Source organism: Bufo bufo, chromosome 4, assembly GCF_905171765.1.
Source record: "Bufo bufo chromosome 4, aBufBuf1.1, whole genome shotgun sequence".
Classification (NCBI taxonomy): domain Eukaryota; kingdom Metazoa; phylum Chordata; class Amphibia; order Anura; family Bufonidae; genus Bufo; species Bufo bufo.
In genome coordinates this window covers 476697777-476714738 of record NC_053392.1, presented here as the reverse complement: position 1 = coordinate 476714738, position 16962 = coordinate 476697777, and the positions used below count along the sequence as shown (strand labels likewise).

The window sequence follows — 16962 nt, the reverse complement described above, 5'->3', positions numbered from 1 at the left end:
AGTTACAGGATCGCGCTTGAGTCCGATGACGCATGCGCCGCCTGTACAAGTGCGGTCCCGGCGACTGAGCCGGGTGTCAGTTACACATAGGGGCTCAATACCGGAAAATAACGCTTCAGTTTTGTCCCCATGCATTGTCATAGGGGACAAAACTGAACAGAACAGAATGCTTCAAAATGCATTCCGTTCCATTTAGTTGCTTTCCCATACCGGAGAGCAAACCGCAGCAGTATGTTGTAGTTTGCTTTCTGTCCTGGGATGCGGAGCAAGACGGATCTGGCAGGACCCCCAATGCAAGTCAATGGGGACGGATCCGTTTTCTCTGACACAATCTGCCACAATAGAAAATGGATCAGTCCTCCATTGACTTTCAATGGAGTTCATGACGAATCCGTTTTAGCAATGTAAAGATAATCCAACCGGATCCGTTCATAATGGATGCAGATCCATTAAATTAAAAATGCAATTATTATTACTTGTAATCCCCAATACTCCAGACTCAAAAACCTCTATTATCTTATATTGACTATCTTTGCACCCCAAATTCCCCAAATACCAACTCAAAATAGGTGTTATTCTATCTCCATTCATATACCCAAACTGTACCACCAGAAAATAAAAATACAATTAGGAAGCGCCCTACCCCTTCTTTAATAGGCAATTGCAAAATGTAATTCCTTATTCTAGGGCTCCCTCCTTTCCAAATAAATTCCCTCATTATCCTATCAATAATATAAAAAATCCTAATTGGCAACCATACTGGGGCACACTGCAATACATAGAGAATCTTCAGGAGAAAAATCATCTTTATCAGATTAACCCGCCCCGTCATTGACATAGGTAGTCTTCTCCAAATGTGGATTTTTCTTTTCAACTCCTCTATAAGGGGAATCACATTCAACTTAATATATCCAGTTAAGCTCTTTGCAATATTTACCGTATTCCCAAATGCTTGAAACTACTTTCACTCCCCATGACGTGTACATCCAAACACCCATCTTGACCCCTATCCCCCAATAACATCAAATGTGATTTTCCCCAATTTATTTTCAAACCAGAATAATAACCAAATTTACCAATTGCGTCCAACTCTAAATCCGTATCAGCCAAAAACAATAAAATGTCATCTACATACAACATTATTTTATCACTTACCTTACCATATTTAAAAACCTTAATACTTTCATTCTCTCTTATACTAATCGCAACGGGGAAACAGGACATCCCTGCCTAGTGCCCCTGAAAAGGGCAAAAGGGCAGGGACGTAACCCCATCCACCGCTACACTTGATCTGGGATGTGAATAAATAAGCTCAATCCAACTTATAAAAGAATCCCCAAACATTTGAGGACCTCCCACAGATATTCCCACTCCATGCAATCAAATGCTTTGGTTGCATCCAGCGACATCGCTTTTTTAGTATCTTTACTTTTATTTCCTTCTACTGTATATTCATAAAAAGTCTTCTAACATTAGAGTATATCAATCGCCCAGGAATAAAGCCTGTCTGATCTTCATTAACCCCTTAAGGACCTCCGCCGTATATGTACATCGGAAGTCCGGTCCCTAAACATGGTGCCCGCTCGCACGTGCATCGGGCGCCATAGCTGCCGGGTTTCTGCTATTGTAAATAGCAGAGACCCGCGGCACATGTATGGCTGATCGCATACATTTTACCCTTCAGATGCCGTGGTCAAATGTGACCACAGCATTTTTGCAGTCCGGAAGCGGATATCGCGTGCTTCCGCTTCGGTAATAGCGTTCCCCGACTGAGATCGGGGAACCTGTTACATTGCTCAAATAGCCCGAAGCCTCAAAAAGGCTTCTGAGTCTATTTCAGCAATATGCAATACAGGCCACTAGGTGGCAGAATTGTATTTTTATATTGCAAATTAAATGTTCAATGATGGCTATATAGCCATCAATGAACACAATGGGCAATCTAATGATTGCCAGTTATTTTCACCCCAGGTGACTTAAAAAAAGTAAAAAAAGTTTTTACAAATATAAAAAAATAAAAAAAACATAAAAGTTCAAATTACCCCCTTTTCTTTCAAATAAAAATACTTAACCAATAAAAAAATAAACTTCATGGGAATTGCTGCATGGGAAAATGCTCATGCAATAAAAATATAACAATATTAAAAGTGATCAAAAAGTTACACACACTTCAAATTGGTATCACTGAAAAGTACAGATCATCCTGCAAAAAATTAGCCCTCACACAGCCCCGTACACATAACTACATAAAAGTCATAGGGGTCAGAATATGGTTATAACATATTTTTTTCCCCTCAAAGGTTTTAAAAAAAAAAATTCAGTATTAATGAAAATGCAAAAAGGAAAATCTCAGGGTCCTGAAGGGGTTAATTATTGTTTTATTACTTTTATTAACCTCTCTGCCAATACCCTAGATAACAACTTAATATCAGTATATGGCAAAGAAATGGGTCTATATGACTCTAGCTTTAATAAGTCCTTATTGGCTTTGGGGATCAAAACAATGATGGCCTCCTCCATAAAAGCAGGCAATTTTTTTATGACTTGGCCTCAATCAGGGTCTCTATTCATTCCGGAAGTAGCTCCTGGCTAAACTCCTTATATATTGCAAATGGTAACTCATCCCCTCCTGTGGACTTTTTGTCACTAGTTGAGTTCAAAGCTCTCACTAATTCCTCCAATCGTATATTTTCCTCAAGGTAATTTTTTTGATCTTCAGTAAGTCTCCTAAAGGGAATACCACCCAAGTATTGACACAAGTCTCCCTTTTTATACAAAACTTCAGATTTATACAACTCCTAGAATTTTCCCCAAGTGTATTACTAATCTGTTCTGGAGTCCTGAGTATATGTCCCCTAACATTCTATATTGCACCTATCCAATTTCTTTTATTTGCTGGTTATTAACTATATTTGCCAAAAGCTTACCCACTCTCTCGCCCTCAGCAAAATACCTAGCTCCCTGAAAAAACAGTAATGTTTGAGATCTCTTCATGTGTATTTCATTAACTATACTATGTTCTTTTTCCCACTTTCTCAGATTTTCTGATGAAGGGTCTTCTGCACATTGTTTTTTAACTTCTTTTAACCTCTGTTCTGCAAGCTGATTTTTACTATTTACCTGTTTTTTCCGGTTACTCAGTTGCTTATATAGTATTCCCCTTAATAATGCCTTTGATGCATCAAACAGCACGTTTTTATTTGCAGAATCTCTATTAACCCCTTCTACCCCGGGCCAGTTTTCACCTTCCTGCCCAGGCCATTTTTTGCAAATCTGACATGTGTCATTTTATGTGGTAATAACTTTGGAACACTTTTATTTATCCAAGCCATTCTGAGATTGTTTTCTCATGACACATTGTACTTCATGACAGTCAGAAATTTGAGTCAATATATTTCACCTTTATTTATGAAAAAATCCCAAATTTACCAAAAAATGTTGAAAAATTTCTGTTTTTAAAACAGAAAGTGATACGTGATAAAAATATTTATTTCTTAACATTCCCCATATGTCTACTTTACGTTTGCATCATCTTGTAAATGTAAAAAAAAATTTGGGGACGTTAGAAGGCTTAGAATTTTAGAAGCAATTCTAAAAAAATATAAGAAAATTTCCAAAACCCGCTTTTTAAGGACCAGTTCAGGTCTAAAGTCACTTTGTGGGGCTTACATAATAGAAACCCCCCATAAATGACCCCATTGTAGAAACTACACCCCTCAAGTAAGGTTTGTCTTTTTGCTGATGACACAAAGATAGGTAACAGGGTTGATGTTCCTGGAGGGAAACGCCAAATGGAAAAGGATTTAGGAAAACTAGAAGAATGGTCAGAACTCTGGCAACTGAAATTTAATGTGGATAAGTGCAAGATAATGCACCTGGGGCGTAAAAACCCAAGGGCAGAATATAGAATATTTGACACAGTCCTGACCTCAGTATCTGAGGAAAGGGATTTAGGAGTAATTATTTCAGAAGACTTAAAGGTGGGAAGACAATGTAATAGAGCAGCACGAAATGCCAGCAGAATGCTTGGATGTATAGGGAGAGGTATAAGCAGTAGAAAGAGTGAAGTGCTTATGCCGCTGTACAGAACACTGGTGAGACCTCACTTGGAGTATTGTGCGCAGTACTGGAGGCCATATCTCCAGAAGGATATAGATACTCTAGAGAGAGTTCAGAGAAGAGCTACTAAACTAGTACATGGATTGCAGGATAAAACTTACCAGGAAAGGTTAAAGGACCTTAATATGTATAGCTTGGAAGAAAGAAGAGACAGAGGGGACAGAGGGGATATGATAGAAACTTTTAAATACATAAAAGGAATCAACTCGGTAAAGGAAGAGAGCATATTTAAAAGAAGAAAAACTACCACAAGAGGACACAGTTTTAAATTAGAGGGGCAAAGGTTTAAAAGTAATATAAGGAAGTATTACTTTACTGAGAGAGTAGTGGATGCATGGAATAGCCTTCCTGCAGAAGTGGTAGCTGCAAATACAGTGAAGGGGTTTAAGCATGCATGGGATAGGCATAAGGCCATCCTTCATATAAGATAGGGCCGGGGGCTATCCATAGTATTCAGTATATTGGGCAGACTAGATGGGCCAAATGGTTCTTATCTGCCGACACATTCTATGTTTCTATGTTTCTATGTTTCAAGTTACTCAAAACTGATTTTACAAACTTTGTTAACACTTTAGGTGTTCCACAAGAATTTAGGGAAAATGTAGATGAAATTTCTAAATTTCACTTTTTTGGCAGATTTTCAATTTTAATCCATTATTTCTCTACATAATTTAAGAGTTCCTTATCTAAGTGTGTTTCCTGTAGGCAGATGATGGCTGGCAAATACCTCCCCATCAAGTCAAAAATTGCAAATCTTTTTAATCTATCTCTTAACCCGCGTACATTAATTGAAATAATTCTGATCATTTATCGGACAATATGAACACATTCAAATTGGGGGAACCTTTATCTTTCAGGGAAACCCAATCCTCCCCCCATCCCAAAAAACACCATGTTACTCCCTATTTTATCTTAACAGTAAGCCCTCTATCAATGCTTGATAAACTCCTTATTAGAGTTGAGCGGACACCTGGATGTTCGGGTTCGACGGGTTCGGCCGAACTTCGGAAAAAAGTTTGAGTTCGGGACCCGAACTTGACCCCGAACCCCATTGAAGTCAATGGGGACCCGAACTTTTGAGCACTAAAATGGCTGTAAAAATGTAATGGAAAGGGCTAGAGGGCTGCAAATTGCGTCAAAATGTGGTTAAGAGCATGGCAAGTGCTCTGCAAACAAATGTGGATAGGGAAATGACTTAAAATAACATAAAATATGCAAAAATAAAAAATTATAATCTTGATCTAGGAGGACCAGGTCCGGATGTGGCAGTGTAGGTGGAAGCGGCGGTGGAGGAGGAGGTAGACTACACAGTTTTTTTGTTTTAAATTTTATTTTTTAAATTAGGGTACACCCCAAACATTGGGAAATATAACCTGTGATAACCCCCTCCAGTCATGCTAAACACACGTTCAGACAATACACTGGCTGCAGGGCAGGCCAGCACTTCCAAGGGGTAAAGGGCAAGCTCAGGCCATGTGCCCTATTTGGAGACCCAGAAGTTGCAGGGGCTGTCCCCTGTCAGTCAGTTCGTGTAGGCGTGTGCACACTTACTGCCCCACCATGTTGCACATCCCCGTGATGTTCACGATCCAATTTGATATCTGCTCTATCAACTTTCGATGTTCTTTTATGCGCCTACCATGGTGATCACGGGTGCCGGGGAATCAGGGTTCCAGGCCAGAGAGGGAGCGTGAGAAAGAGAGACCACATACAAGGGAGGATTAATTTTCTCAAATTTAAAATTAGAGTTGAAATATGGGAGAAATTATTAAAGCATAAAAGTGTGACAACTTTTCAAAGTTTAAGCATTGAATGTAAGGATGTGGTGCGCATTAATTACTGAATAATTTATTAAATTTTATTCCCTGTCACCTATGCATAGCAGGTTTTTATTCACAACTAAATTTGTATAATGTCAACCCAAGAATGTAACAGAAAAATTATTGAAATTTATTAAGCTGTCAACTAGGTATAGGAGTGGTACATCACACCCAAAAATTGGTGAATTTTACCAGAATATATAACGGACAATTTATTTTTTTTTCAACCTGTCTTCTAGGTATAGCAGTGGTACTATACACCCAAAAATTTGTTTATTTCGCCAGAAAATGTAACTGACCAATTTTTTATTTTTTTTTACCGTTCCACTAGGTATAGCAGTGGTATTATACACACCAAAATTGGTGAATTTCACCCTAAAATGTAAATGACAATTTATTTATTTTTTAACCGGCCTACTAGGTATAGCAGTGGTACTATACACCCAAAAATTGGTTAATTTCACCCGAAAAAGTAAATGACAATAATTTTTTTTTTGTTTAACCTGTCTACTAGGTTTTATTAGTGGTACTATACAGGGAGTGCAGAATTATTAGGCAAATTAGTATTTTGACCACATCATCCTCTTTATGCATGTTGTCTTACTCCAAGCTGTATAGGCTCGAAAGCCTACTACCAATTAAGCATATTAGGTGATGTGCATCTCTGTAATGAGAAGGGGTGTGGTCTAATGACATCAACACCCTATATTAGGTGTGCATAATTATTAGGCAACTTCCTTTCCTTTGGCAAAATGGGTCAAAAGAAGGACTTGACAGGCTCAGAAAAGTCAAAAATAGTGAGATATCTTGCAGAGGGATGCAGCACTCTTAAATTGCAAAGCTTCTGAAGCGTGATCATCGAACAATCAAGCGTTTCATTCAAAATAGTCAACAGGGTCGCAAGAAGCGTGTGGAAAAACCAAGGCGCAAAATAACTGCCCATGAACTGAGAAAAGTCAAGCGTGCAGCTGCCAAGATGCCACTTGCCACCAGTTTGGCCATATTTCAGAGCTGCAACATCACTGGAGTGCCCAAAAGCACAAGGTGTGCAATACTCAGAGACATGGCCAAGGTAAGAAAGGCTGAAAGACGACCACCACTGAACAAGACACACAAGCTGAAACGTCAAGACTGGGCCAAGAAATATCTCAAGACTGATTTTTCTAAGGTTTTATGGACTGATGAAATGAGAGTGAGTCTTGATGGGCCAGATGGATGGGCCCGTAGCTGGATTGGTAAAGGGCAGAGAGCTCCAGTCCGACTCAGACGCCAGCAAGGTGGAGGTGGAGTACTGGTTTGGGCTGGTATCATCAAAGATGAGCTTGTGGGGCCTTTTCGGGTTGAGGATGGAGTCAAGCTCAACTCCCAGTCCTACTGCCAGTTTCTGGAAGACACCTTCTTCAAGCAGTGGTACAGGAATAAGTCTGCATCCTTCAAGAAAAACATGATTTTCATGCAGGACAATGCTCCATCACACGCGTCCAAGTACTCCACAGCGTGGCTGGCAAGAAAGGGTATAAAAGAAGAAAATCTAATGACATGGCCTCCTTGTTCACCTGATCTGAACCCCATTGAGAACCTGTGGTCCATCATCAAATGTGAGATTTACAAGGAGGGAAAACAGTACACCTCTCTGAACAGTGTCTGGGAGGCTGTGGTTGCTGCTGCACGCAATGTTGATGGTGAACAGATCAAAACACTGACAGAATCCATGGATGGCAGGCTTTTGAGTGTCCTTGCAAAGAAAGGTGGCTATATTGGTCACTGATTTGTTTTTGTTTTGTTTTTGAATGTCAGAAATGTATATTTGTGAATGTTGAGATGTTATATTGGTTTCACTGGTAAAAATAAATAATTGAAATGGGTATATATTTGTTTTTTGTTAAGTTGCCTAATAATTATGCACAGTAATAGTCACCTGCACACACAGATATCCCCCTAAAATAGCTAAAACTAAAAACAAACTAAAAACTACTTCCAAAAATATTCAGCTTTGATATTAATGAGTTTTTTGGGTTCATTGAGAACATGGTTGTTGTTCAATAATAAAATTAATCCTCAAAAATACAACTTGCCTAATAATTCTGCACTCCCTGTACACCCAAAAATTGGTTAATTTCACCATAAAATGTAACTGACAAAGTAGTGAAATGATATAAAATAAGATGCGTACAAAAAAAATATGGATTTATGAGGTGGAGTTCCATATGGAGTAGGAGTTTGAGGAGGCGGTGGACGTAGTGGAGTAGGTGGAAGAGGACGAGATAGCCAACACAGGTTTTTGGTTTTAATTTAATTTTGTAAAATTAAGGTACACTCCAAAAGAGTGTGAAATATCCAAAATACAAACATGAGCAATTGCGCTGCAGTATAACAATGTCTGCTTAGTGCTGGTATACATGTCTATTCTGCACAAGGTACGGACAAGGCCTGAGGGATCCATGCCTGGTTCATTTTAATGAACGTGAGCTTGTCCACATTGGCTGTGGACAGGCGGATGCGCTTGTCTGTGATGACGCCCCCTGCCGTGCTAAACACACATTCAGATAATAGACTGGCTGTAGGGCAGGCCAGCACCTCCAAGGCGTAAAGGGCAAGCTCAGGCCATGTGCCCAATTTGGAGACCCAGAAGTTGAAGGGGGCAGACCAGTCATTCAGTACGTGTAGGCGTGTGCACGCATACTGCTCCACCATGTTGGTGAAATGCTGCCTCCTGCTAAGACGTTCCATATCAGCTGGTGGTGCTGGTTGTTGTGGCGTGCTGACAAAGCTTTTCCACATTTCGGCCATGCTAACCCTGCCTTCTGAGGTGCTGGCGGTGCCCCAGCTGCATTGGCGACCTCTTCCTCGTCATTTGCCTTTGCCTTGTGCTTCCACTGTGCCCCCGCTGTCAGGTGGGAATGCCACCAGCAGCACGTCTACCAGCGTGCGCTTGTACTCGCGCATCTTACGATCACGATCTCCTCCTCCTGTGCCACATCCTCTTCCATCATCGCCAGGAGCGTTTTTTCAAGGAGGCATAGAAGTGGGATAGTAACGCTGAGAATGGCATTATTGGCACTGGCCATGTTGGTGGAGTACTCGAAACAGCGCAACAAGGAACACAGGTCTCGCATGGAGCCCCAGTCATTAGTGGTGAATTGGTGCTGTTCCGCCGAGCGACTCACCCGTGCGTGCTGCAGCTGAAACTTCACTATCGCCTGCTGCTGCTCGCACAGTCTGGCCAGCATGTGCAAGGTGGAGTTCCACCTTGTGGGCACGTCGCATATGAGGCGGTGAGCGGGAAGGCCGAAGTTACGCTGCAGCGCTGACAGGCAAGCAGCAGGGTGAGAACGCCGAAAGCGCGCACAGACGGCCCGCACTTTATGCAGCAGCTCTGACATGTCGGGGTAATTTTTAAAGGAATCTCTGCACCACCAAATTCAGCACATGCGCCAGGCAAGGGATGTGCGTCAAACCGGCTAGTCCCAGAGCTGCTACGAGATTTCGCCCATTATCGCACACCACCAGGACGGGCTTGAGGCTGACTGGCACAAACCACTCATCGGTCTGTTGTTCAAGGCCCATCCACAGCTCCTGCGCGGTGTGGGGTTTGTCCCACAAACAGATACGTTTTAAAACTGCCTGCTGTCGTTTACCCCTGGCTGTGCTGAAGTTGGTGGTGAAGGTGTTATGCTGACCGGATGAGGAGCTGGTAGAGGATGAGGAAGCAGAGTAGGAGGAGGAAGCAACAGGAGGCAAACTGAAGCGCCCTGCAATCCTCGGTGGTGGAAGGACATGCGCCAAACTGCTATCCGCCTCAGGCCCAGCCGCCACTTATTTACCCAGTGTTCTGTTATGGACATATAACGACCCTGACCGTGCTTACTGGTCCACATATCCGTAGTCAGGTGCACCATGCCACAGATGGCGTTGCGCAGTGCACACCTGATTTTGGCCGCTACTTGGTTGTGAAGGGAAGGGATGGCTCGCCTTGAAAAGTAGTGGCGGCTGGGCACGACGTACTGTGGGACAGCCAACGCCATAAGGCCTTTAAAACTATCCGTCTCCACCAGACGGAATGACAGCATTTCAAAGGCAAGTAATTTAGAAATGCTGGCATTCAGGGCTAGGGATCGCGGGTGGGTAGGGGGGTACTTCCTCTTCCTCTTCAGCGTTTGGGATATGGAGAGCTGAATGCTTCCATGGGACATTGTGGAGATACTTGGTGACCCAGGTGTTGGTGTTGCTGGCAGATCATCTGTTTGTGGGTTGCCAGGTGGCACTGTCACTTCAGAGGGGGATGAAGAGGCCCTGACTGCAGCAGAAGAGGAAGCAGGAGGAGCCATAGACCTTTCTTGGTTTTTGAGGTGTCTACTCCACTGCAGCTCGTGCTTTGCACTTAAATGCCTGGTCATGCAGGTTGTGCTTAGGTTGAGAACGTTTATGCCTCGCTTCAGGCTCTGATTGCACAGCGTGCAAACCACTCGTATCTTGTCATAAGCACATTGTCTGAAAAACTGCCACGCCAGGGAACTCCTTGGAGCTGGCTTTGGTGTGCTCGGTCACTTGCTGCGGTGGGCAGTAGGAGGCGTACTGTCTAGAGGACGGCCGCTTCGCTTTTGCACCCTGCTCCCTCTTCTGCTGTGCTGGTGGCTCTGTGTGACCACCGCCTCTTCCTCCGAACTACATAGGTCACTCGCATGACCTTGATTCCATGTGGGGTCGAGGACCTCATCGTCCTCCACATAATCTTCCACCCAGTCTTCACCCCTGACTTCCTTGTCGGTCTGCACACTTTCGAAAGCCCCAGCAGTTGGCACCAGTGTTTCGTCATCATCCGAGACGTGCTGCGATGGTCCTCCCATGTACTCATCTTGAAAAATAAGTGGTTGGGCATCGGTGCACTCAATCTCTTCCACTTCTGGGGCAGGGATAGGTGGATGGCCCTGGGAAACCCTGCTAACAGAGTCATCAAAAAGCAGAAGAGACTGCTGCATGACTTGGGGCTCAGACTGCTTGGCTGATTTGCAAGGGGGTGAGGTGAAAGACTGATGGACATCGGCTGCAGGTGCTAACTGTGGTCTTTCAGCAGGAGACTGGGTGGGAGATAATGTGAAGGAACTGTACTTGTTCAGGCCTCACCAATCGTAGAGCAGCATTAGGCCCGACCAAATACCGCTTCAGGTTTTGTCACCTATTCGCACCTGAGGAAGGGGTTTCATTTGTGCGTGTAGCTGGCACAGATTGACCACGTCCTCTCCCTGCAACAGGAGCTCCACCAGCAGCACCACGATCTGGGCCACGTCCCTTATTTGACGCTCTCCTCATATTTTTCAAATTTAGGATCTTGCCCTAAATGGGTGTTAAATTAATAGTAGAATAGAACGACAGTTTGTAAAGGGTGTATCTCACACGGTCTGAACCAGTGTAGGCCTGAATTCAATATTTCTTTGCCCAAAATGGCTGTATTTCAAATGTCTGTATTTCAAATCCCTGATTCAAACCCCTGTATGTAGAGGGAGTATCTCACAGGGCCTGAACCAGTGTAGGCCTGAAGTAAATATTTCTTTGCACAAAATGGCTGTATTTCAAATGTCTGTATTTCAAATCCCTGTATGTAGAGGGGGTATCTCACACGGTCTGAACCAGTGTAGGCCTGAATTCAATATTGGTGCACCAAATGGCGGTATTTAAAATCTCTGAATGTAACCCAAATGTATTAAGGGTGTATCTCACAATGACATCTGCATCAAAGGCTGCCAACAATTTTTTTTGTGCCCAAACGAGTGTTTGTTTAGCAACTGAATTTGACAGCAGTATATAAGCCTGCAATTTCACACGTGCTGATGCTGCAAGGCCTGGCAATTGTGTTTTTTGTCAAAAAAGTGTGTTTTTGGTAACAGAATATAAAAGCTGTATATATTAAACTTGAATTTAATACTTGCAGATCTGGAAAATACTGTTTTTTGAAAAAAATAGTGTGTTTTTAAAACCCCAGGAAATGATGGGTGTATTTCTACCTTAAATTGCACACTGACTAATCCAGATGTTGTAGTTTGCCCCAAAAAAAATTGTGATTTGCAATGTCCCAAAAGCTCAGATGCAGTGCTGGTGCACTGAGCATGCATAAAATGGCCGCTGCCGCCACCCACTTAACTAACAGAATTATAAAAGTTATTTTTTTTTTGGTCAATGGTCTCAGGGCAGGGTAAAACGATTGTGTCCTACACCCACACAACTATTTCTAGGTAGATCGCTGAGTTAGATTCTCTCCTATTCTCTCCCTGAAATCACAAGTCCAGCAGCATCCTCTCCCTACACTTGTAACAGCAGAGTGACGTGCAGCGCTACGTGACTCAATCTTATATAGAGCCTGGGTCACATGCTGCTCTGGCCAATCACAGCCATGCCATTAGTAGGCATGGCTGTGATGGCCTCTTGGGGCAAGTAGTATGACGCTTCCAAAAAAAGCGACAAGAAAGCGCCGAACACCGAACACGAACCGGAACTTTTACGGAAATATTCGGGTTCGGGTCCGGGTTCCAAAAATCCTAAAGTTCGGTACGAACCCGAACTTTACAGTTCGGGTTCGCTCAACCCTACTCCCAAACTTTTTACGTTAGGAGAGGGATCTTAAGTGTGTGTTTGCAATCTCTGACTGGAAGGGGGCTGTACTTTGGCCAAAAATAGTTGGGAAGGGAGTGGTTATGTGGGAGCTATCACAAAAGATCATGCTCCGTTGATATCCCAGTACAGATTTCTAAAAGTCATCCCAGTCTCTCGGACTTATGCTGGAGAAGGTGTGGCCAACAAGGCACAATCTATCACAAGTGGTGGGGCTGTCCATCCGCTTATCAAATATGCCAAAAATCGCTTTATTTTGCCTCTCAATTACTAAACTTACAACTTGATCCAGATCCTGCGTTAGCACTGCTGTTCTTAAAAGGGTTTCTCTGGGAATTAGGAAAATGAAAATACTTAAATATTACTTTATTATAAATATATTCCTAAATACCTTTCATTAGTTATAATGGCTCGTTTTGTCTAGGGAGCAATCATTAGCAAAAATAAAATGGCCGCAATCCTGTTAGTACACAGAAAACCTGTCCTAATCACACAGCAGGACAATTTACTTCAGATCAGCAGTGAGATAAAGAGCTGAGTCATCTTCTTCTATGATCCTGAATACAGTTTAATATGATCTTCAGCTAAATCTCTGTAGAAATGGAGTTCATAAGGAGGCATGAAGTACAGAGAGAAGGGTGGGGGTGATGTGCATAATGAGCAGCAGCACTTGTATGCAGTCTCCATTACCACAGTCTGTCCTGTCCATCCTTTCTGTACTTCATGTCTCCTCATGAACTCCATTCACACAGAGATTCAGTTAAAATTCTTATAATCTGTATTCAGGATCATAACCCCTGACAAGTAGGGGAGGAGGATAAAGCAGCAGTAACATGTCCTCCTGTATGGTTAGGACAGGTTTTGTGTGGCCATTTTGTTTCTCCTAATGATTGCTCCCTAAACAAAATGAGCCATTATAAATAATAAAAGGTATATGGGAATATATTTACAATAAAGTAATATTTAAGTATTTTCATTTTCTAAATTCTCTGAGAACCCCTTTAAGGAGCCGTTGCTTAATCACTCATATATTACATATTGCAGGATCGCTTATAGCTAGATCATGAAGACAGGCTTTTAATATGTCAACTGAGGACCTGACCCCTCCCTTGCGATATATTTATGCTATGGAGCAATTGATGTCTGTTTGCCATCAGACACTAAAGAGGTTTACCAACGTCTGGAAGCCATTTGAACAATTTCTGACACAGACTTGTTCTCCAATAGTGACATTTGTGTCTCTCTGATGCCACAATATGTGGGAGAGAAATGGTAACACAATTTGGGTAGCCAAGTTTATAATGTAAAAGGGGAGACATTAGTCCCAATGGATAATAAGATAACGGTTTGATCCCTTTTAATAATGTTATGATATTAAGATGATAGGGACCAAGATTGATTAAGAAACAATGAGGTCAGGTACTACTTGTTTATGTGTTTGTTTCACCGGTACGTCTTATTATGTATTTATGTGTGATTGATTTTTTTCTTGTGATTTAAATTGATTTAACCATCACAATGTTGATTTTATTATGTGATTTCAGGGGGGGTTGTTTGTTTCTTTTCTTTTTTCATATTTTCTTTTTGTAATTATGTTGGAAAAAATCAATAAAGAAATAATTGTTAAAAAGAAAAAAAAAGGTAATATAAGGCTCTTACTAATGTATTGTAATTGTCCATATTGCCTCCTTTGCTGGCTTGATTCAGTTTTCTATCACATTATACACTTCGTTTCCATGGTTATTACCACCCTGCAATCCAGCAGCGGTGGTCGTGCTTGCACTGGCTGATGTGCACTCCCGTGGTTCTGGCCACCAGAGTAGCCGGTGCCTTTTCCTATATTGTGCAAGCAATACTTGATTTAAACAATAGATAATTTCCTAATGACATGCTATTAAGAAAGAAACCATATGAAATTCCTTTAATGATCCAATACAGAGGTGCTTGATAATCTGGAATTTCCTAAATCAAGAAACAAAAGAATAAGCAGAGAAAACAAATTGCTAAAAAAACAAAGTCATATTGTACTTCTTATTTTATTCTGGACTCCAAGACTCCATGTTCTTACAAGTAAATTGTCTATGACCATCCAGCAATTTAGAACATTAAGTGCCGTTAAAGCCGGATCAAAGTATTTTAGTTATTTAAATATTTTATTTTACAATTTTAGCTTGTCGTCCTGTATAGATTCAAGTACCGTAGATGGTGGGTTTATGTAGTTGATTTATTCTGTATTCAGTTCCTAAAAGCAGAACTAGGTCCCGTGCTACAAATGTCCTTATATTTTTAATGTTATGCCTTGGGCAAGGATTTCCCATCAAAAAGATTGTAAAATCATTTTATTTATGCTGTGAGTGCAATGTCTGGTTCAGCGGGTTATGCCAATGTGAGCTCTCAGCTATGAAGCCTAATGTCAAATAATCAGAAAGTGCATGAATTTTAAATGCTGCAAACACAATATCAAGAGACATGTTCAAATGCAGGAAACACTAAAGTCATATTTCTTATGTTATAGGAAACTATGGAGAAAGTGGGATGGAGGCTTTTAAAGAACTTGCTGCACAAGAAGGCCTGTGCATTGCCCACACTGACAAGATCTACAGCAATGCAGGAGAGAAAAGCTTTGACCGACTACTCAAAAAACTTCGTGAAAGATTGCCAAAAGCAAGAGTGGTGGTTTGTTTTTGTGAGGGAATGACAGTGCGAGGACTTTTAATGGCGATGAGGAGATTGGGTGTGATCGGCGAATTTCTTCTTCTTGGAAGGTAAGACCATGACTTCAATATCAAGTCATTACATGACTTCATATATATTTAACCAATATAGTTGTCTTATGGTCGCAGGCTGCTCTCTGGATATGGATTGCCGGCCGGTGCTGGAATGCCCAGTGCTGCAAATATGAATCGACTGGACAAAAACCGTTGTGTGCAATGCCAGATCCAGTGAGCTCCAGCAACCTTCTCTGCCACAACAGCTTGCCGGATCTCATGCTGCGAATGTGAAACTTGCCTAAGCCACTATACACAATAGATTATCCAGGTCTCTCTCCTTAACAGATGATGTTGGTGGAAAGAGCAATTAGGCAAGGTGAATTTCACGCCCAATCCTTTGGTCTGGCAGAAGACAAGCTGCTGCCAGAGGTGTCTGGTAGTGGCTTTCTACTTTCCTGCTAAGGCTACTTTCACACTAGCCTTTTAGTTTTCCGGTATTGAGATCCGTCATAGGGTCTCAATACCGGAAAAAAAACTCTTCCGTTTTGTCCCCATTCATTGTCAATGGGGACAAAAAGTAACTGAACAGAATGGATTGCTCCAAAATGCATTCAGTTCCATTCTCATAACTGTCCTGGGATGCGTAGCAAGACCCACAATGCAAGTCAACGGGGACGGATCAGTTTTCTCTGACACAATCTGACACAATAGAAAATGGATCCGTCCCCCATTGACTTTCAATAGAGTTCTTGGCTATGTTTAAGATAATGCAACCGGATTCGTTCATAACGGATGCAGATTGTTGTATTATCAGTAACGGAAGCATTTTTGCGGAACCCTGCCGAATCCAGCAAAAACGCTAGCGTGAAAGTAGCCTTACACATGCTCCAAACTGAGCATGCATGTCTATGGTGAGTCAGGAAGAATACCTGTCAGCTGAATGAGCAATGAAGGTGTTTGAGCACCTTAAGATATTGACAAATTGTGTGGATTTCGACCCACAGTACCATTTCTGACAGTAAACTGATAATAGATATATTTGGTTAGATATCCATTTGTGATTATGCGTTAAAAAAAGCTAATTGGCAAAGCTGAGGCAGACTGGCCTACAGGATTACGAGAGAGTCTCCTGGTGTGTGCAGGTTCTTACGAAATAATAGTCCTGAAAGGTCCATTCAGAGCTGACATCATTGAAGAGAACCTGTCACCACAAAATCGGAAAACACCATGTTATAGAGCAGGAGAAACTGAGCAGATTGATATAGTTTTGTGGGGAAATATTCAGTAAAACCTGTAATTTTCACATTTATATCTTTGCTTTTTCCACTTCCTGTGAAAAGCTATCGGTACAGGGAGGGGGTGTCATCAGTGATTCCACACGTATACACACTATGCTATCAATCACTGATAACCCCTCCCTCCTGTACCAATAGCTGTTCACAGGAAGTAGAGAAAGCAGAGGCATAAATGTATAAATTACAAGTTTTAGGCTCCATTCACACGTCCGCAAAATGGGTCCGCATCCGTTCCGCAATTTTGCGGAACGGGTGCGGACCCATTAATTGTCTATGGGGACGGAATGGATGCGGACAGCACACAGTGTGCTGTCCGCATCCGCATTTGCGGATCGCGGCCCCGATCTTTGGGTCCGCAGCTCCGCAAAAAGATAGAGCATGTCCTATTCTTGTCCGCAGTCCGCAACACAG

General features: G+C 42.0%; 1 protein-coding gene across 1 annotated transcript in view; it reads left to right on the top strand.

Moving 5' to 3' along the window:
• GRM1 (glutamate metabotropic receptor 1) overlaps positions 1 to 16962 on the top strand; it is a 537794-nt gene that overhangs the window by 139500 nt on the left and 381332 nt on the right. Inside the window, exon 2 of the mRNA XM_040430147.1 lies at positions 15061 to 15310. Within this exon, the coding sequence (XP_040286081.1) occupies positions 15061 to 15310 (250 nt within the window). The remainder of the gene's footprint in view (positions 1 to 15060; positions 15311 to 16962) is intronic.